The 22159-nt window shown below is 44.0% G+C and overlaps 1 protein-coding gene across 1 annotated transcript in view; it reads right to left on the reverse strand.

Moving 5' to 3' along the window:
• Positions 1 to 22159, reverse strand: part of PRKCG (protein kinase C gamma) — a 283303-nt gene that overhangs the window by 241851 nt on the left and 19293 nt on the right. The window contains exon 2 of the mRNA XM_069946946.1: positions 4380 to 4411. Within this exon, the coding sequence (XP_069803047.1) occupies positions 4380 to 4411 (32 nt within the window). The remainder of the gene's footprint in view (positions 1 to 4379; positions 4412 to 22159) is intronic.

Consider the following 22159-nt stretch of genomic DNA (forward strand, 5'->3'; position numbering starts at 1 on the left):
ACAGGCCCTAGAAATAGTATTGTGTTTGCGAGTATAAAGTGGAGCCCCAGTCAATTTTAAAGGTTGCATAACCTTTTCAAAAACATTCCTTATTGCCTCAAACATCATAAACTTCTTTTCCTTTTGACCTTTTTCATGTGATTATGTTGCACCCCAAGATTGATAAGTTACTAATATAGTGTTATTACTAATTGTATGGCTTTAGCTTCCTTTTGCATAATTCATGACTGACTGGAATAGAAAATGGTAGAACAACAAATTGAGTATTGTCTACAGCTCTCCAGCATCTCCCTCAAATTGTAGACATTATCTTAAGTCCCTGGTTCACAGTCCTCTCACCCTGCCTACTCTTCTCCCCCAACAATCCTGCTAGTTCCCCACAAACGCTGTTAGGGTACAAACCCACTTGACGTATTTGCTGCGTGAATCAGTCTTAAAAATAAGCAGGCAAAACGCAGGTTGGCTTTATACGATTGTTCTGCGTTAAAATACGCAATTGCGTATTTTTGAAGCGTGAAGCTTGTTGTTAGCAAAGCATCAGTTGTTAAAATACGCAATTGCGTATTTTTGAAGTGTGAAGCTACATGCGTTTTTCGCACAGGTTGTTAACAACTGATGCTTTGCTAACAACAAGCTTCACGCTTCAAAAATACGCAATTGCGTATTTTAACGCAGAACAATGGTATAAAGCCAACCTGCGTTTTGCCTGCTTATTTTTAAGACTGATTCACGCAGCAAATACGTCAAGTGGGTTTGTACCCTAACAGAACATCTCATTTCTCTGGAAACTTCTGCACAGTGAGGTTGCAGCACCTGCTGCTTCATTCAGCAGAGCGAAGAATAATCAATCTCATCTCTCCATAAGACTTTGTTCACACATGGCATTGCTGTTACATTTTTATGTGTTTAACCACAATTTCTCCACTACTTTGCCGCAAAGGTAGGGAATATTGCAATATTTTGCCGCACATGCACAACTAATAGTGGGAAAAGCACATTAAAAACTCAACAAAATACATAGCCTCAACCAATCACTGGCTGCAGCACTGTCCCTCTTCAGTCAGTGATTGACTGAGCCGTTTCTCACTTCTGAGACAGGTGTGTCTCAGAAGTGGCAGTGAATCATTCTGTGAGGGACCTGAAGACTGCAGGAGGGCCCCGAAGTAGCGTGGTTAGGTAAAAATAGGCTCTTTGTTATATTGTATATAAGGGGGAGCAATATATAAGAAACTTAAAATGGACGGAGTGCTCCTTTAAGTTTACCACATGGTGGATAGGGTAACAGTGGTGGCATTGATCAAAATGAGCAACAAGTTACAGTATATGACTCCAAAACAGTGGCATAAAAAGTATCACTCTGCAAACAAATACACTCAAACAAGAAAAACAATAGAAAAATATAAAAGGAGGTTTGGGTCATGTTATGTGGCAATGCAAAAACTAAGATAAAAATAGTCTTGCTGAGCTACAGGACTCATGGCAACATCTTTTACAAGAAAAAAAATCTCAGTTTTAGCGACAGGCCCTATTAACTTTACATCTTAGTAATGACTTTTTCTAATAATTGAGGACATAACTCTCGTAGTTTGATACCAGATGCAATTGGAATTAATTATTTCTCTTCACCAAACATAAGAAACATAAGGCTATGTTCACACTACGTATGTGACCGGCCGTTCCGTGACCTGCGGCAAGAACTACGGCCGTAGTTTTACGTAGTGTGAACATAGCCTAAAACTTATTTGAGTTTACATTTTAGCTGTATTGATATCGAATAGGGATGAGCAAAGTTACAGTAAGAACAAAGCAAATTGTTTTTTTAGCTCTGCAGTTGGCTTATCAGCCGGCTGCCTTTTAACTGCTCCTTGACGCTCCTCCTAGGCTGCCTGGAAAAGCTGGATGAAGTCCAAAGAAACTAGAAGAAGTTTCCCAGGACTGGATCCAGCTTTTCCAGACACCTGGGGAGGAGCGTCATGAAGCGGTACTGAGTTAAAAGGCAGCAGGCTGACAAGCCAACTACCAAGCAAAAAAAAATTATATTATTGTTATCATCTGCGCTTAAGGTCGTAATTTGCAATTTGTGCTAATGGAAATTCCAATATTGATGACACTGAATGAAGCTTACATGAGTGTTATAACACTGTACTTTTAGGCTGGTTTAACACAATGTATGACAGCAGCCGTTCTGTGACACAGCAGTGTCACATAACGGTTGCTGTCTGGGAAGTTCATGAACATTCCTTTTTTTTTTTTTAATTGGAATATTTGGGTATGCCCGCGTTTTAATTAACCATTGCAGACAATGTAAAGTGCGTCCGGAGCCGAACTTTACATTGTCTGCACTGTTAACTTAGTGCGGCCGCTATTCAATGAATAGCAGACGCACAACATTGGCCTTTTAATTTTTTTTTTCCAGCCACATGGAATCCCGGCCGGAGTGTATACACTGTGTATACACTCTGGACGGAATTCCATAGAACACAATATCATTTCACACTTTAAATAAATAGCGGATATTGTTGCAACCCAGCAACAACGTCCATTGTTTAATGAAAACTTACATTGTATGAACATGGCCTTATATTGGAGCAATGCATCCCTAAATAAAGGGCAGCACTGTTTGCCTCCCCATTGTTCAGTATGAATGATGTTTGAACTATAGATTATTTAGATTGACATTTTGACTGTGGATTCGAGCTGAACCTGCAACACTTTATATTTCCTGACTCTAGATATAATACACTATGCAAAACAAGCACTTACAGTATATCTAGTGTTTCGTGACCCTCATTTTTATATATGTATTCCAGCATATTTCACAGCAATAGTACAATATGCAGGGCTCTTCTTTGCCTCAAATGAGCAGACACTACAATGGAACCCCAATGGACCCTACTGTAAGTCAACTAGATCTATTGGACACAGCTGGTATAAGCTGCAGGACAATTAATCATGGTTATAAATAGAATCCTCAAGGCAAATGTAATATACTGAGTGTGAATAGGAGAGCACAGCAGTTCCCTGCCAGCGGGTAACTAGGGTACTACTGTGTAGGAAAACAACATCAAAGGATAAGCAGCACTACATTAGCTCTGCAGACCCCCGTTCTTTGGATGGGTTTGAGGCCAAGAGATCAGACCCTCACTCCACCATACCAACCATAAATCATAAAGTGATGGCAAACACCAGCAATATGCCATTACTTTAAACCAGGGATGGGTAACAGTTTTGGCTGTCCAGGCATGATGGGAATTGTAGTTTTGCAACAGCTGGAGGGACGAAGGTTCCCCATCCCTGCTTTAAAGTGTCACTGTCGTTTATTTTTTTTTTTTGCAGAAATCAGGCCATTCTAAGAAACTTTGTAATCAGTTTTATTAGCCGAAAAAAAGGAATTTTTATCATGAAAAAGCAGTTTGAAGCTCTCCCCTCTGTCTTCATGGTTCTCTTGTGGAGAGGAGAGGGGAGGGGTTGAGGGAGATGAGGCACCAAAACAGGACTACAAAGAGTTAATTTACAGCTACATTACCAGGCTCTATCTCCTCTGAAGTTAGCACTGACCCTTCTGACCTCTGAATACTAGCTTTCACACAGGTCCAGCTGTGTAATAATTTGTTCTCTGCTCTCTGCTGACGACTAATCTCCCTCCTTTCTCCTCCCCTCTCCATAGGTTACACTGGGCTCGACTGATGTAAAAGAGTCGAGATTTCCTGATATTGAGGGGTTGATGAGAGAGAGGAGGGGAGGGGGGACGTGGGAAAAGTCTTTTTGAATGCAGATAATGGCATATTTGCTTAATAAACCCAATAATAAAGTTTCTTAAAATCACCTGGACTATTGATTTCTCCAAAAATAAAATTTTTTAAATTCGACAGTGACACTTTAAAAGATGGTAATTATAACCATTCAGATTACTCAATTGGTTTACTTCAAATCTTAATGCATCAAAGTGCTTTGAAGCACAGAACAAACTGAGCTCTGCTGCTCTGACACACTTAGCATAAGTATGTTGGTTGTTGTGTTTTGTACAGCACATTGTCCTCGTAACATACAGAGAAGAAAGAAAGAATAAAACCACAATATGTGTATAACCATTGTCACTGAATTGGTAATTAAGTTATTGTAGTGTAGCTATGCCTAGCCTGAAATGGTAAATGATATATTGCCTTCACATTTTAAATTACATTGTGGCATACTATATACATTCCCAGACATTGGAGAATTACACAGCCAGCATTACCTACAGCGAAATAAAAGGTAATTTAAATAAATTAATAATTTTCTCCACTCCGCAGCTGCAAACATAGCAGAGGGCATCCTCTGGAGAGAATGCGAGGAACAGATAACACACAAACAAAGCAAAGCATAAAAAAAATTCTTACCCTGGCACTGGAATCCTTGTTTTCCAATTCCCCTGTGGAGATGAAAGAACAAATAGGATTCATTAGATGAATATGGAATGTGAATATTATAGAATATGCCATCATCAAAGTTCCAGAGTCCTAGCTGTCTACTAGAACTGAATAATCCATGGTAGTTAGTAGAATTTAGAGTTTAGAATGTATTGCAATAATATCATGATCCTCTAATACTTGGCATACTGTACTTACCTGGCACCTACACACTGGGTAATCCTGTCAATACTATAAACCTGTGCCCCATAGCCTAAAGTCACATGCTTTAAGCCTGCTATATTTTATCTGACAATTCCACTCTTAGGTGTGTAAACTAGGCTAAGAAAAAAAAAAAGAACCTGTTGATATATCCCTATAGCGCACAGTGCCCTGAAGATGAAGGTAAGTTTCCCATCTTGATCCTCAGCGCCATTTTTGGTAATTAGTTTATTAGATTTGAAATTTAGGTTTGGTGCACCGATCCACCCCTGGCCTGCCTTCCCTCCTAATGTACATTGGGGCAGCAATCTGCAGTGACGTCCCTCTGACACTAGTCCCTGCAGAGCCCCAGAAGAATATGACGAGGGTGGTTTTCCCATCCACAGTGCACCAAACCACCCCATTTACATATCTAATAGATTACAAAGTTCCAGAAAACTGTGCACAGGATCAAGGTAAGAAAATTACCTTCATCCTCAGAGCCTGGTGTGCTATAGGGAGGGGTTGTTGGGAGGGGCTGAACAGCTCTGGCACATCACTCACTTTATTGCAATCTGCACATACTGTATAGATAGATAGCATAGATAGAAGAAGGTAATAGTGAAAGGCTAGGGAGTGGGAAACGAATATATGGTGGGGGTGGGGGCAGTATAATGGGAGCATTATATGTGAAGCTGTATATTAGTGGGAATTTAGGGAACTATATATGAGATATATATGTGGCAGCATAAGTGGGGGGTGGTGCATGGGAGGAGAATATGGCAGATGGAACCTATGGGAGCAGTATTTTTGAGAGCAGGCCTATGGAAGTAGTAAATATGGGAGAGGGGCCATTGGAGCAGTATAAATAGGAAAGAAGGGACCATACGGAGCACATCAGAAGGATGCCATATAGAGCGGTAAATGGAAGGGTGAAATCTCTTAGGTTGAACAGTGTCATTGGGTCTCTTAACCTGGCAGTATTAGGGGGTCTGAGACCTGCAGTATTAAGAAGTCCTGTAGACTGGCACTATTGGGGGGAGAGACCACCACTACTGAATCTAAGGCTGGCACTAGCGTATGTGTAGTATATACAATACACTTCTGGTATATAGTTCTATATGTGATATATTAACTTCTAGTATATAGTCACGTGTGTGATATATGCACTGCTGCTATATAGGTTGGCTTGCAAAATATTTACTGTTGAGTTGGTATATAGTTATGTTTATGTCTATTTTTACACAGAATGGATTGCGGCTCCATGACAAAGCAGAATGTGTGAATAGCACAATAGAAATCAATTCTAGATCCAAAATCACAGACAATTTTGTGGCATGTTTGAATAACATGGGGGTCTGAAACGCACTGGGAGTGGGATCCTACTGAAGGATGGCACTTTGTATGCAGGGCAGTATTAACATCTGCTTCTGCCCAAGGCACTAAACCTGAAGACGCCCCATCTTCACTTACCAATTAGCATCAGGATTGGTAGATAATAGCTCCAGGTGTCATATTTAACACCACCACACCAGACCTGACCAATACCACCATACTATGACTGGATAACACTGCCATACCAGACCTGACCAATACCACCATACTGTGACTGGATAACACTGTCATATAAGACCTGACCAATACCACCATACTGTGACTGGATAACACCGCCATATCAGACCTGACCAATACCACCATACTATGACTGGATAACACTGCCATACCAGACCTGACCAATACTACCATAACCCCTTAAAAAAACACAAAATTTTTTTGGCAAATCTGAACGGGAGACTAGGTAAATAAAAACAAACAAAAAAAGTTGTTTCCTTCCCCTGCTCCCTGGTGCTGCCTCCCTGGAAGGTGCTACCCTAGGCAACAGACCACGGGTGCCTAGTGGTAAATACGGCCCTTTTTGTATGTGCTTCACTTTTACACACATGTATAAAGAGGACCTAGTATAACTTACACTTCTAATAAAGTAAAATTCCTTACTTTGTAATCTGGCAAATCTCCAAATTATTTTTTAAGTAAAAAGTTTGACCTGGATTTTCAGGAGGATATTTAGCTAGTGGGTTATTGAATGTTTGAATGGCATAAGTTAGTAGCAGAACAGCAATGATTGATACATTTTTCAAATGTATTTCAAGAAATTCTGAAACCTCCCAATAGCTTTTGATGGGGTTCTTTAGTTTATCATCATGATTTCAGTATTTTTGACAGCAAGACTAATGTTGCAGACAATCAAATCTATTCTTGATGTAAAAAAAAAAAAGAAATACAATGGCATTCTGACATAATGGATAAAATGGCAATACAAGCATAGTCTAAATCATCTGATAATAAAACTTGAGTACTTGTACTTGTGGCTAAGCTGAATATCAAGAGAATGTGGATCATGCAGAAAGGCAACAACCGCAAGCACACAAATCATTCTACCAAAGAATAGTTAAAGTTTACCTGCCATAATAAATAACAAAACAGCAAATATATAGTGAATGTGTGTCTCATGTATGCAGTCCATTATTTTTATAATGCTGCTCCATAAGTCCATTTAGTACCCCATTGTGCAGATCATGCTTCATCTTCACTGGCCCAACTCACTTCACTTCCTACATTTATTAGCCTCTTTTCTGCTGTTACTAAAGACTAAATGGCCCTAGTGATGGAGCCTTGACTGCAGTTTCCCAGTAAGTGAGACACCTAGTGGCTAAATATATAGCATTGTATTTCATTTAGAAAACAGTCTATAAATGTAAATAAAGTAAACTGCAAAGATGTAGTATATCTCCTTTCCTGCTGATTTACCATTATTTATTAGTAACAACAGCACCCATTTAAAGAAGAGTAAAGTTAAAATTTTGGAATGGCAAAGTCCTAACCTTAAAGCGACTCTGTACCCACAATCTGACCCCCCAAACCGCTTGTACCTTCGGATAGCTGCTTTTAATCTAAGATCTGTCATGGGGTCCGTTGGGCAGGTGATGCAGTTATTGTCCTAAAAAAACAACTTTTAAAGTTGCAGCCCTGTGCCCAACGACCATGGCCTAGAGGGTCTGTACCCTAACTTTGCACCACCCCTCCATCCCTCCTCCCTGCCCTCTTCACCATTTTTCCTATTCCTCTGCAGTGAAAAGTACACAGGTGCCTTAACGATCAAGCCCATGTGCTGTGGTGACACAGCTGATGAATAGGAGACAATCTGCCTGGAGCATTCCTAATGATGAAGAGGGCGGGGAGGAGGGACAGGGAGGGTGTGCCAGCCTAATGCATACATAATCTAGGCCACGACCGTTTAAAAGTTGCTTTTTAGGACAATAACTGCATCACCTGCTGAACAGGGCCCAGGACAGATCTTGGATTAAAAGCAGCTAGCCGAAGGTATAAGCGGTTTGGGGGGGTGTCAGATTGTGGGTACAGAGTCACTTTAATCCAATAGTAATGTGGAAGGACCTGAAGAAAGCAATTCATTGGAGGAAGCCCATCAACATAACTAACACTTCAAGATGTAGCCATTGAAAAGCTTTTATGCAGGACAAAACTAGAAATGTTTAGATGCAGTTCCCATAATTTTACCATATATGTGATATTGAGTCACATTCTTCAATAAATAAAAGACTCAGGCTAATAGTTTTGCCTCATTTCTTTGATTTGGTTGCCTCTATCTATTTTTAGATCAAGTTCAAATAGAAAATCCTGAAAGGTTCACAAACTTTCAAGCATTATTGCGGATGTATTACCTAATCATCTATGCTGATTTAGGCCGGGTTCACACACAGTATGACACCAGCCGTTCTGCAACACAACTGGGTCACAGAACGGCTGGTGTCAGAGAAGTTTATCCCGGCTGGTACTGCAGTAATGGCCAGACAAACTTCATTGCTTTCGAATTGGGATGCGGACACATATGTGTGTCCCCGCATCCCAATTCACCATAGCACACAATGTAAAGTGCAGCTGGAGTCGCACTCTACATTGTGTGAACTGACTGATAAGTTTTTGCTGCGGCCGCTTGGAATCCGAGCCAGAGCATATACTGTGTTTATACACTACGGCCGGGAGTCCAATGACTTCAGTGCAATGTAAATTTTCAATTAATCATGGCCGCTGTTGCAATTTGCAACAATGATCATGATTAATTGAAAATTTACATTGTGTAATTATAGCCTTAGAATGTACTGTTCTTGTGACATAAAAACCTCCATAATGAATGTGATGGAAACAGCATGTTTAATTCCCTGCCAGGTGACAGGAATCAATATGGCTTATATTGATTTTATCATGGTTTACATTTCATTAAAGTTTGTATTAAAAAGAAGTCTATTAAATCTTTGCTAATGAGCTTAAATAATCTTCGACCTTTCAAATTGAACCAAGGATTTGTCTTCCTACAAAATAAATACATTTTAACTCTAGAAGAATTATCGCTCTGATTTTCTCTCCATATATTTGGACATATGGACATAGATTAAGGGATGCCCTCTGGACCAGTGCTCTATGAGCCTGCTCAACCTAGATGACATACATGACATAGATTATTATTACTATATATTGGCAAGCTGCCTGGTATGCAATATTACTAGAGGCTGTTACAAGCAAAATATATGTTCGATGGCAGCTTCCCAACAATAATGGCAATAACAAAAATAAAAGCTAATAAACCAATAAAGATAAGTGAAGCTGGGTTCAAGGTGAATTTAGCAAAAATTAGCTAAATTCATTAAAGAAACTGCAAAAAAAAAAAATCACTGGCCGAGCATGAACCACTGGAGGTGGGCCCGCTGCCCCCCCCCCCCTCCAGTGTGACAATGAACCAATGGAGCCACAACACGGAGGGGAGAGCACCAGTCTCCAGTGCTTCATGTCCGTCCAGTGCCGGTATTAGATTTGCTAGGTGCACGGGAATTGGGTCAAAGTTAAAAAAAGACGGAGGCACCAGCATCTCTGTGCCAGCATTTGTCTATTTATATGAGAAATTTAAAATGATGTACCTGATGATACATTCGCTTTAAGGGTAGCTTCACACATAACGGATCCGCAGCGGATTTGACTCTGAAGCACTGGAAGTGGAGGTAGAGGCGAAATCTGCTGCGGATCCATTGCCATGTATTTTCTATAAGGATACATACTTGATTGACATCCCGCTATGAGCATGTAAGTTAATCCCCCCACCGGCCGGAGCATACATTACCTGCTCCACAGTCCGGCTTGCTTCGGGGGGGGGGGGGGGGGTCCCAACGTCTGCACATCTTGCTCAGCCAATCAGTGTGCTCCAACGTAGAAAGAGATTTTCCACAGCTCCTTAGGATAGTGCGAATTCTTTATTGGTACATATACGGTGAAATTAAAAACTGGTTAAAATCACGCCGACGCGTTGCGGAGGCAGCCCTCCTTAATCATGTGCTGCCCTGCCACAGCGCACTGATTGGCTGAGCGGGACGTCCAGACTCCCGGAGCCCTGAAGCAAACCGGAGCGTGGACTAGGTACAGTATGCTCCGGCAAGCGGGGGGTTAACGGGCGGCATTTACATACTTTCAGCAGATGTCAATCCCGCTGCGAGTATGCCTTCTCAATTAAAATGAATGACAAGAGATCCGCAGCGGATTTCCCTGCGAATTCGCTGCGTAAAATCCGCTGCAGGTCTGTTGTGTGTGGAACTGGCCTAAGAGTTTTTTCCAGGAAACTTTATTTATAGCCTATCCACAGCACTCCCAACGATCAGCCGTTTGGGGCCCGCAGTACACCAAGAATGGAGCGGTTGATTGAGAGGTAATTTAGCCACGGGTCAGTACTTCTACTATGATAAGCCCCTAACCAGTCATTGAACAGTATAGTGGAATTTATCAATACTCACAAAAGAAATGTATGTAGTATTCAAGAAACATTCACGGTGGCATTTATTCCTGTAACTGGAGGAGAAAGAGGCTGCTGCTATCACTATAGGTGTATACTAAAAGTAATAGAAAGTCAAGATTAGTAAAAAAAAAAAAATGCATTTCAGCTAACATGCCACATGCTGTGTCATAAGTTCAGTAAGAAGCCACTGTCACAGGTTACATTACAAATCCTGGACAAAATAGCTTAGAATAAAAGTAGATACAGAGTCTTACAGAGTCTAAAATGCTTAAAGATGAAGAAGCAGTCCAGCAAGGAAAACCATCACTGCACTTCCCTCCTGATCGTGTGTCAAATTCTAAACTTCTATGTATTTTGCCCTTACTTTCTTGCCTTATAGTTACATATGTCCCTCTCTGCTCCTAATCAGTCATCATCTTGACTTTCAGATCTCTATAAAGCATTAGCACAGAATTACATGTACAGCTGACTAATATGTCCATCATTACAACTGTGTGATTGGAGCTGTAAAACCCCCTGCAAGAGGGGTATTTATCCCCTCTTGTGAAACAGTCCATGCAGTTTATTCCTCAGAATGTTTGGACTCCATTGAGAGCACAGAAACACACATAATTTCCAGGGGGTCACCATGAGATCAAATGACCCAACAGATAGTAAAAATTCCAGGAATATTTAGATACAAAGAAATAACTAAACAAGGAAATACTAGCTGAACTATGATTACCAAGTGACTAGCTGCCTATTAAATCAACCAAAAGATTACCCAAGTTCTTCTTTAAAGCCTCATAAAAAATCCACAAATTAATATATAGTTCTATTCCACAGTGTTACAAAACACAGTGAATCAAGGACACCATCAGTGGAACTACCAAAGTATTTTTCAAGATTCATTTGGCATTTAGATGTGGCTTGTGTTTACCACCATTTTGCTCTCTATAGAAATCACCAGCAACAGGATTTGCAGCTGGCTAAAAAAAGGGACGGATTCATCATAAAATATAAAGAAGAAATTTCAGTTTTAATTGACAACAGCGGTAAATAAATAATTTGAAGAGTTAAGAAAATGTATAAAAAAAAGTTTCATTTAGAATTTTAACCAGATCATGCCTGAGGCTAAAATTTTAAATTCCCTTTATTCTTAGAGGTACTTTCTCCTTCCCTCATTGCTGCCCCCTGCAGAGTAATGTATTTTGTATGATGTGCCCTGAGGAGTGGAGGAAGAGAAGTGCGCTGGGCATAGTTCTGTCTTAGAAATTGGCTGTCATTTTCTGCTTTTCTTCTTACAGATATTTAATATTGTCTCCTGTGGACAAGAATATAGGCATGTGTTACGGCCGCGGCGGCGTCCCGCGTTCCGGGCCGCCGCCGCGACCGCTACCTGCCCTATGCAGCAGCCGGTGTCCATAGTCGGGGACCCGGCGCTGCTGTCACCTCGGCCCCGGGGGGCGCCTCACCTCTCCACGCTCCTGTCTCCTGCTGTGCCGGCCGGCGCGCGCGTCCCCGCCCCCTCGGGCGCGCGCGCGCCGGCTGTCTCAGATTTAAAGGGGCAGTGCGCTCCTAATTGGTAGTTGCACCCAATCACTCCCCTATAAATCCCAGCATGCCCTGTCCTTAGTGTTGGAGCCTCTACATGCTTCCCATAGCGTTTGGCCCAGCCCCTGTTGTTCCTGAGTCCTATCTGTTACCTGGTCCCAGTCCCTGTTCCTGAGTCCTATCCGTTACCCGGTCCCTAGTCCCTGTTCCTGGTTCCTGTTTCCCAGTCACTCCATCTGTTCCTGCGTTCAGCCTGTCACGTGCGCTCTCACCTGCAGACCTTTGCCAGTGCCATCTCCTGCCTACTGCTCCTGCCACGCCTCGCCTGCCGTCACCAGCAACCAAGCCAGGGGTAGCGACCTGGGGGTCGCCTGCCGCAGCAAGTCCATCCCGCCTTGCGGCGGGCTCTGGTGAAAACCAGCGGCCCCTTAGACTCCGCTCCCTGGTGAGGTTTGTGCCATCGCTGGTGCCGGTCCAGTGGATCCACTACTCCAGGCGTTACAGTAGGCTCCAACCATGGATCCCGGCGAGGTGCCAGATCTCCGTGACGTCGCCAGAGTGGTCGCGCAACAGGCTCAACAAATCCAGAAACAGTCACAGCAGATCCAGCAACTCACTGCCGCCTTACAGCAGCAGACTACTGCCCAGCGCACACCATCTCCTGACGCTGCTTCTTCACTCCGACTGGCCCTCCCAAGCAAGTACTCTGGGGACTCTAAGTTGTGCAGAGGATTCCTGACTCAGTGCACCATGCACATTGAACTTTTGAGTAGTCAGTTTTCCACCGAGCGCTCTAAAGTGGCTTTCATCATCAGCCTATTAGAGGGTAGAGCCCTGGCCTGGGCCACGCCACTGTGGGACCGTGATGATCCTGTTGCTGCCAATCTCCGGGCCTTCCTATTCGAGTTTCGCTCCGTCTTTGAGGAACCTGCCCGTGCTTCTTCAGCCGAGACTGCTCTCCTCAACCTCTCTCAAGGCAGCTCCTCTGTTGGTGACTACGCCATCCAGTTCCGCACCCTGGCAGCTGAATTGGACTGGAACGAGGCCGCCCTATTGGCCACCTTCAAGAAGGGCCTGTCTAGTCGTGTGAGAGACGTGCTCGCTGCCCGAGACCTGCCTACCTCCCTGAACGAACTCATTCTACTGGCCACCCGAGTTGATACTCGTTTTTCGGAGAGGGAGGAGGAGGTTCGGCATGAACATTTACTAACCCGTTCCCGTCGCCATCCCCAGCTGGCGCCAGTTTTCCAGAATCCTGACCTTTCGATGTCCCAACCCTCTCCTGAGATTCCTATGCAGGTGGAACGGGCTCACCTGACGCCTGATGAAAGAATCCGGCGCCTGGAGCAGAATCTCTGTCTCTATTGCGGTGGTTCCGATCACTTCCGGCTGGGATGTCCCCTACGTCCCCAAACATCCGGAAAATGCTCGCACCTAGGTCCGGTGGGACAGGTGTCCCTAGGTGTAAATGCCACCATTCCAAGTCTGTCTATGCCAGTTTCCATCCGGACTCCCTCAGGACAAAATCATCTGACTACTGCCTTCCTCGATTCTGGGTCAGCAGGCAGTTTTATTGCGGCAACATTGGTCCAAAGATGGCGGCTACCCGTGACCCGACTAGCCAGGCCCCTGACTATCTCCTCGGTCACGGGCGAAATTCTTACCGACCGTGTGTACTACCAGACCGCATCTTTAGTCCTCCAGGTGGGTCCTTCACATCAAGAAGAGATATCCTTCTACGTCCTGCCCCATTCTTCCCCCGCGGTCCTCCTGGGACTCCCGTGGCTACAAGAACATGCCCCTCAGCTGGACTGGAGAACCGGGGAGATTCTCAGTTGGGGTCAGGACTGTTCCCACCAGTGTCTCAAGTCACCTCAGACCAAGTGTATTATGTCATTTCCTGTCCCGGCCAAGCCTCTATCCGGCCTACCGGCAGAAGACCAAGACTCGGCGGATGCCTTCTCTGCCGAGGTGTACCCTCTCCCCGTACCCAAGACTAAGGTCGTGTCCTCTCACCACCGGAAGAACTTACAGAAGGTCCCTTGCCACGTTATACCGCCTGATCGCCTAGTACCAGTCGTCACCTCCACTCTTCAGAGAGTACCCCCCGGAAAGACTCATGTTCACCCTGCGCTTCGAAAAGGTATTTTGAACTGGGGACATTCCTCGTTGGAGGCCGGGCACCCGGGAGTCCGTAAGACCGGCCAACGGATCTCTCGCCACTACTGGTGGCCCAGCCTATCCCAAGATGTCAAAGACTTTGTGGCTTCCTGTGCCATTTGCAGGCAAGAAAGAGGGGGAGGCCAAAGGGGGGGGGTACTGTTACGGCCGCGGCGGCGTCCCGCGTTCCGGGCCGCCGCCGCGACCGCTACCTGCCCTATGCAGCAGCCGGTGTCCATAGTCGGGGACCCGGCGCTGCTGTCACCTCGGCCCCGGGGGGCGCCTCACCTCTCCACGCTCCTGTCTCCTGCTGTGCCGGCCGGCGCGCGCGTCCCCGCCTCCTAGGGCGCGCGCGCGCCGGCTGTCTCAGATTTAAAGGGGCAGTGCGCTCCTAATTGGTAGTTGCACCCAATCACTCCCCTATAAATCCCAGCATGCCCTGTCCTTAGTGTTGGAGCCTCTACATGCTTCCCATAGCGTTTGGCCCAGCCCCTGTTGTTCCTGAGTCCTATCTGTTACCTGGTCCCAGTCCCTGTTCCTGAGTCCTATCCGTTACCCGGTCCCTAGTCCCTGTTCCTGGTTCCTGTTTCCCAGTCACTCCATCTGTTCCTGCGTTCAGCCTGTCACGTGCGCTCTCACCTGCAGACCTTTGCCAGTGCCATCTCCTGCCTACTGCTCCTGCCACGCCTCGCCTGCCGTCACCAGCAACCAAGCCAGGGGTAGCGACCTGGGGGTCGCCTGCCGCAGCAAGTCCATCCCGCCTTGCGGCGGGCTCTGGTGAAAACCAGCGGCCCCTTAGACTCCGCTCCCTGGTGAGGTTTGTGCCATCGCTGGTGCCGGTCCAGTGGATCCACTACTCCAGGCGTTACAGCATGTAAGGGAGTTTCAGGATCTGGCTGCAGTTGCTCTTTAAATATACAAAGCATTCGGTAAGTCTTCACACCCTTTGACTTTTTCCCATTTAGTTATGTTCTGGCCTCTTATCATTTCCCCTTATGTTTCCCTCATCATTTTGCACTCAATAGCCCATAATGAGAATGTAAAAACAGAATGTTAAAAATCTTTGCTACCTCATTGAAACGTTAAAACTAAAAGACTGCATTGATAATATTAAGTAATTATTTGAAACTTTGACAGTGATTCAGGCTCCATTCTTGGGTTTGAAATCTGGATTTGAGGGTTTTATACCATACTTTTTTGAAGATCTTCTCAAGCTCTGCCAGGTTGGATAAGGACTATCAGTGGAGACCATTTTCAGGTCTCTCCAGAAATGTTTAATTGGGTTCTAGTCAGGATGGGTTGCACAAGGCCTTCTCCTATGCTGTCTTGGTTGTGTGTTTAAGGTTACTGTCTTGTGGAAAGGTGAACCTTGGCACAGTCTAAAGTCCAGAACACTCTTAGGCTGGGTTCACACACAGTATATTTCAGGCAGTATTTGGTCCTCATGTCAGGTCCTCATAGCAACCAAAACCAGGAAAGGCTATGTTCACATAATGTTGTAACTAAGTGGATGGCCATCATTTAATGGCAAATATTTGCTGTTATTTTAAAACAACGGGGGTTGTATTGAAATAATAGCATTTATTTACCGTTATATGGCGGCCATCCACTCCATTTCAACATTATGTGAACATAGCCTTTCGGTGTTTTCAATCCACTACTGGTTTTGGTTGCTATGAGGATCTGACATGAGGATCAAATACTGCCTGAAATATAATGTGTGTGAACCCAGCCTTAATCAGGTTTTTATTAAGAATATCTCTGTACTTTGCTAAATTCAACTTTGCCTTAAACCTGACCAGACCTCCTGTCCCAGCCACTGAAAAACACCACCATAGCCTGATGCTTCCACCACCATGCTTCACTGTAGGGATAGTATTGGAAAGGTGATGAGCAGGGCCTGATTTTAAATATAACACTTATAACAGATGCCAAAAAGTAAAATCTTGGCCTAATCAGGAATCAGAAGTGCCTCTAAGTGCTTTTTAGCAAACTCCAGACAGGCTTTCATGTGTCTTTTTCTACCATAAAGCTTATATTGGTGGAGTGCTGCAATGATGGTTGGCCTTCTGGAAGTTTCTCCCAGCTGCACATAAGATCGTTGGAGCTCAGTCAGAGTGACCATTGTATTCTTAGAGACTCTCTTACCAAAGTCCTCCTCCCCTGATTACTGTATTTTTCTGGTGTATAAGGCGACTGGGCGTATAAGACGACCCCTGACTTTTAAGAAGATTGTCAGGGGTTCGTCTTATACGCCAGAAAATGTTAACCCCTGCCTGACCGCAGCCCTACTACTGCAGATAAATGGAAAAAAAATAACTCACTTGGGGCCCATTCCCGGCCTCCACACGCCTCCTGTCTCCTTCCCGGTGCAGGCAGTGTGACGTACACTGACTACGCCGGGATCACCATAGCTCTCCCGAGCAGCCGAGTGTTTTATCGGAGATGCTCGGCTGCCGGAAGGGCTTCGGAAGAATGACAAAGGCTTTGGGAGGCTCTGGAAGTACCTGAAGCCTCTGCCATTCTTCCTAAGCTCTCCGGGCTTGGGAGAGCTTCGGGGTACGTCACACTGCCTGCGTCAGACGCATGGCGGCCGGGAACGGGCTCCAGGTGTGTTAACTGCTTGTTTTACAGGGGTCGCCCCATACGATGGGGATGCGGCCATTTTTTAACCCCCCCCACACACACACACCGTATGGGGCGACCATACCGTATAGGACGACCCCCGACTTCTGAGAAGATTTTTCGGGGTTAAAGTGTCATCTTATACACCCAAAAATATGTCACTCATTTTGGTAAGGCAACCAGCCAGCTCCAGTTCCAAACATCTTCATGAATTTCCACAAAGTTCTAAAATTCTGTTTTCACGTTGGACATGAATACAGATTGATGAGGGAAAACATTACTTTTATTATTATTTTAGCATAAGACTTTAACATAACAAAATGTGATAAAAGTGAAAGGATGATAGGGCACTGCGTATGGTGACTAAGTTCTACCATTAGTCACTTATGTGCTATCCAGAAATATAACTTTTCCACTTGTATTTTTAGTTATTTTGTTCAATGTGCGAAGAAAAAGAAATAGTGCAAATAATCCAGACATGGGTTAAAATACTGTAATATAGAACCATATTCATGCCATGATCAAGAAATGTTGGGGCAATTGTAGGTAAAGTTGTTTACACTCACATCACGTTTATGTGCATATTTTTTTAAAATCTGGAAAACCTTTTAATTAGTAATAAAAATAATATTCCCTGTAACTCAGAAAACCCTGTACAATGGATTTCTACATTGCTCTGCACACTTTTCTGGCTTATAATGAGGTCCATCAAGTTTCTGTTTTCGTGTTTTGACAAGCTGCGGTTGTCATCCAATGTACTGGAACAACTGAAGGAGACTCCAATAGTAGTCACAGATATATAATCACATAGATACAAGGATGGCTGATACTAATTGGCTAAGTTTCACATGGTATGCTAACAGTACTTAATTCTTGCTTTAGAGCTTATTTTAATCAGTACTTTAGGCCAATACCAAGAGAGTCCCAAACACAGAAAAAGGTGGCGATCTTTCTGCTGCTCCTAGTTTTGGCTAAATACACTGACCAAAATGAGGACCAAATATTGATGAAAATGCCAGACATGAACGCAGCTTAACCCCTTAACGACCACGGGCGTATATTTACTGTAACGGTGTTCAGAGCAGGGCCGCGCTGGTGTCTAGTGGCGGAGATCGCCCCCCCCCCCACACACACCCGGGACGTTATCCCGAAAGAGCGGTCCCTGTGTCTGCTGCCGGCCGGGGTCTGCGCCGTAATGGTGCTGATCCTGGCTCGGCACTCGATTGCTTCCGGCTGCAGCATCGAGTACCTATCTCATCGTTCTATGCTGTATTACTATATACAGCATAGATCAATGAGAGATCAGAGTGCTTATACTAGAAGATATAAAAATAAAATAAACTGTTGTTATTAATAAAAAGCTCCCTACCCTAATAAAAGTTTGAATCACTCCCCTTTCCCCATATTATAAATAAAAATAAATAAATAAACATGTTTGGTATCGCCGCGTGCGTAATCGCCCAAACTATTAATTAATCACATTCCTGATCTTGCACAGTAAACGGGCCAAGCGCAAAAAAATTAGAACATTGTACATAATCCGCTGTATGGACAATTACTAAAAAGGCACCATGCTCACTGGGGGCTGCCAGCTACAGCACACTGGCCCAGGAGCTGACAGATTCCCTTTAAGGCTATGTTCACACACAGTATTTCTGCTCAGTATTTTGCTCAGTATTTTGCAACCAAAACCAGAAGTGGATTGAGAACACAGAAAGGCTATGTTCTCACACTCTCTCAGGGCCCAGGAGCTGACAGATTCCCTTTAAAATAAGTATAAAATGGGTCAATAATGTTGCTAAGCCAGAGATTGTTACAACAAGGGGAAGGACTATGCAGCTTATAATAACTTTACATTTATCCACATTGAACCTCATTTGCCAAGTGGACACCCAAACACTTGGTCTAAGTCATCCTGTAACATCTGCACATGTTCCATAGACTGTACTGTACTACAAAGCTTGGTGTCATCTGCAAAGATAGAAAGATTGCTATTAATTTCATCTTTAATATCATTCATAAACAACAAGTTTAAAAGAAGGGGGCCCAGTACTGAACCTTGGGGTACACCACTTATAACCGGGGGCCATTCAGAGTAGGAATCATTCACCATCACATACATTACCCTTAGTAATATTCTAGGACCCGTCAAGTAATGGCTCTAGCCCTGGCCGATAATCATTTGGTGTAATAGGTCATGTTAAAAGGCAATGATCAGCTGACATGCATGATGTCAGCTGACCATTGATTTAAAACATGACCTATAGATGTATCCTGTGTTAACTCGATGTTCTAATTGATTTAACATACCTTCCTGACACAACAATTGTTAACAATGTTAACCATGGCTACATCTGTATAATCACAATAATGATAGCAACCAATAACAATAGGAGTGGTGGCAGCAGACTGGCGCTCTCTTCTGTGGGCCACCCAGATTGGGCAGTCCCTCCTGCAGCTTTCCCCCCCTGCTCCTCCACACTCCATGTCTGTGTGTGTAATGGCACAGACAAAGAGCGAGGAACGAGGAGAAAGTGAGTGCTGACCTGACAAGTCACACTAGCTTGCTCTTAATATCATGCCATCTATTAGGACCCTAAAGAATTACGGTTACACCATTTTACCTTGTTTCCTTGTTGTCTGATTTCTTCTGCACCATACCAACACACTGCTATCATCTCAGACAACAGTATCAGGGAGCTGGCCCTTGGGGCCATCCCATCGACCGTTATCAATATTAGGGCTCGTTCCCACTGAGGAAAGGTAGCGGAATTCCGCGACGGAATTGTCCGCCGCGGAATGCCGTTAGCCTCCCGCTCATAATGGGAGTCTATGGGAGGCGCACGCTCCTGCCCTGTCCGCGCTGAAGAATGAACATGTTCATTCTTCAGCGCGGACAGGGCAGGAGCGCGCGCCTCCCATAGACTCCCATTATGAGCGGGAGGCTAACGGCATTCCGCGGCGGACAATTCCGTCGAGGAATTCCGCTACCTTTCCTCAGTGGGAACGAGCCCTTATACATGTGCAGCCCCCCTACAACCTCTGTGACGGCCCCCCAAAGAACCAAAGAGTTATGGTAAGACAGGTGAGACTTTATTAATGCTTCATCACTATCTCTCCCTATTGCCCTCATATCTATTCCGCAGCCATTATGCCCTATAATCATGTAAAGAAAAACTAAATCATAAAATAAAAGCAGATAAAACAGTATATTTTACTAGATACTATGAAATATATTGACGGAATTGTTTAAATAAACTAAAAAAAAATTCTAATGGATAAATGGGTATTATCAGCAAAAATGCCCATTACATGGTTATAAGTGTAAAACGTTTAACAGTGGTCCCGGGTACACTATCTTCTGTAGAAACAACATTGGCATTCATAATTTCCATGGGAGAAGCTTAGAATATCAGCAGACTGGAAATGCAGAACAACTGTCATGGTTTATCTTCTGCTGCTCTGTTCTGCTGTCAAGCCTCCCCCTTGAGAAATCCTTGCACAACTTCTATACATGCTGTCATAAAATTAGTAAATACACATTATTAACTGGTTTGTACTCTTGTTTCATCTCCTGTCTTCTTTCGGTGATCTAAGGAGCTGCTCTTTTTAGTCGTGTTAAAGCGTTTGTCAACTAAATGCTGATTATCGATAGAACGTGTTACATCCGCCCAACTGTTACCGTATAATATATATATACTGTCAGGGTTACTGACTATAGGTGATGCATGCAGCTACCCACTGTCATTGTCATAACCATCCTATGCGAAAAGTTTAAAAAAACAAGGAGGAGGGGGGCATTTACTAATTTGTGAGACTCTTCTAATGAGGAGTGGTGTATATTTTGTTCCAGTATCTGATTTATTAAAGCGACTTTGTACCCACAATCTGTCCCCCCAAACCACTTGTACCTTTGGATAGCTGCTTTTAATCCAAGACCTGTCCTGGGGTCCGTTCGACAGGTGATGCAGTTATACTCCTAAAAACAACTTTTAATCCTGCATCCAGGAACATTTACTGCTGTTTGAGCTTTGCACAGGTGTCTTAACGATCCAGCTCATGTTCATTATGCACACAGGTGGGAAATAGGAAGCAATCTGCCTGGAGCATTCCTAATGATGAGGAGGGTGGGGAGGAAGGATGGAGAGGTGGTGCCAGCCTAATACATATACAAATGTAAGCCCCGGCCGTTAGACACAGCGCTGCAGGATTAAAAGTTGTTTTAGGACAATAACTGCATCACCTACCAAACAGACGCCAGGACAGACATAGGATTAAAAGCAGCTATCTGAAAGTACAAGTGATTTTGGGGGGGTCAGATTGTGAGTACAGAGTCGCATTAAAATGTAGCACTGTCAGACTGAATGTATCTAAGTAAAAAGTTGCAAAAAATTGTGCAAGCAAATTCAACTAGTAGTGACCAGACGTAAGCCTACACCAGTCTGTGTGACTTGTTGCAAATGATAAATTGGGTGCAAATCCCAGATTATCCAAACTTTTGGGTGAATACTAAAAACAGACAGATAAAAAAAAGTTGTATCTTAAAAATATTCATCCATCATATACTGGTTCATAAATAGAACTTAGACCAAAAATAGGCGAGAAATCCAATTATTCACCTAAAAATACTGTCTTTCACTGAAAATAAGACCATGCCTTATATTATTTTTTGCTCAAAAACAGGAACTATGGGGGAGATTTATCAAACTGGTGTAAAGTAGAATTGTCCTAGTTGCCCTAGCAACCAATCAGATTCCACTTTTCATTCCTCACAGATTCTTTGAAAAATGAAAGGTGGAATCTGATTGGTTTCTAGGGGCAACTAAGACAATTCTACTTTACACCAGTTTGATAAATCTCCTCTATGTTTTATTTCTCTTTTCCTGGCCAGGGGAAGAAAAATAAGACATCACCCCCAGACCTCCACGGAATACATCCTTGCAGAAGCAAAAGCACATCAGCAGCAAGACCAAGAGGGCATCAGTAGCAGGAGGTACCGACAGGATGTGCATAACATGTGTCGAGTGTGTGGTGGGGGTGTGGCTGGACATGCAGCGTTCGTAGGGGACATGGATCAGTATTCCTGCGGCAGCGGCTTACAGGGTCCACAAGGGGAGTAGGTGCGTCCTGGGTGGCGGCTGGCAACGGGGGGCCTTACGTTTGGGGGGCACCCTACTTTCAGGAGGTGCCCTTGTTTAAAGTAGGGGTGCCTTATTTTTGGGATGATGCCTTACTTTAGGGTAGTTGATAGGGTAGTTGGGGTGTCATATTTTAGGAGGGTGTCTTATTTTCGAGGAAACACAGTAATCACAAAGGCCTTGATAAAATGTTGGGAAATTTGCCTAAATAAGCCTCCTGCGGCCTGGACGGTAGCATTAATGGCGTGAGGATCTTG

The sequence above is a fragment of the Dendropsophus ebraccatus genome, chromosome 12 (genome assembly GCF_027789765.1).
Source record: "Dendropsophus ebraccatus isolate aDenEbr1 chromosome 12, aDenEbr1.pat, whole genome shotgun sequence".
Taxonomy (NCBI): Eukaryota; Metazoa; Chordata; class Amphibia; order Anura; family Hylidae; genus Dendropsophus; species Dendropsophus ebraccatus.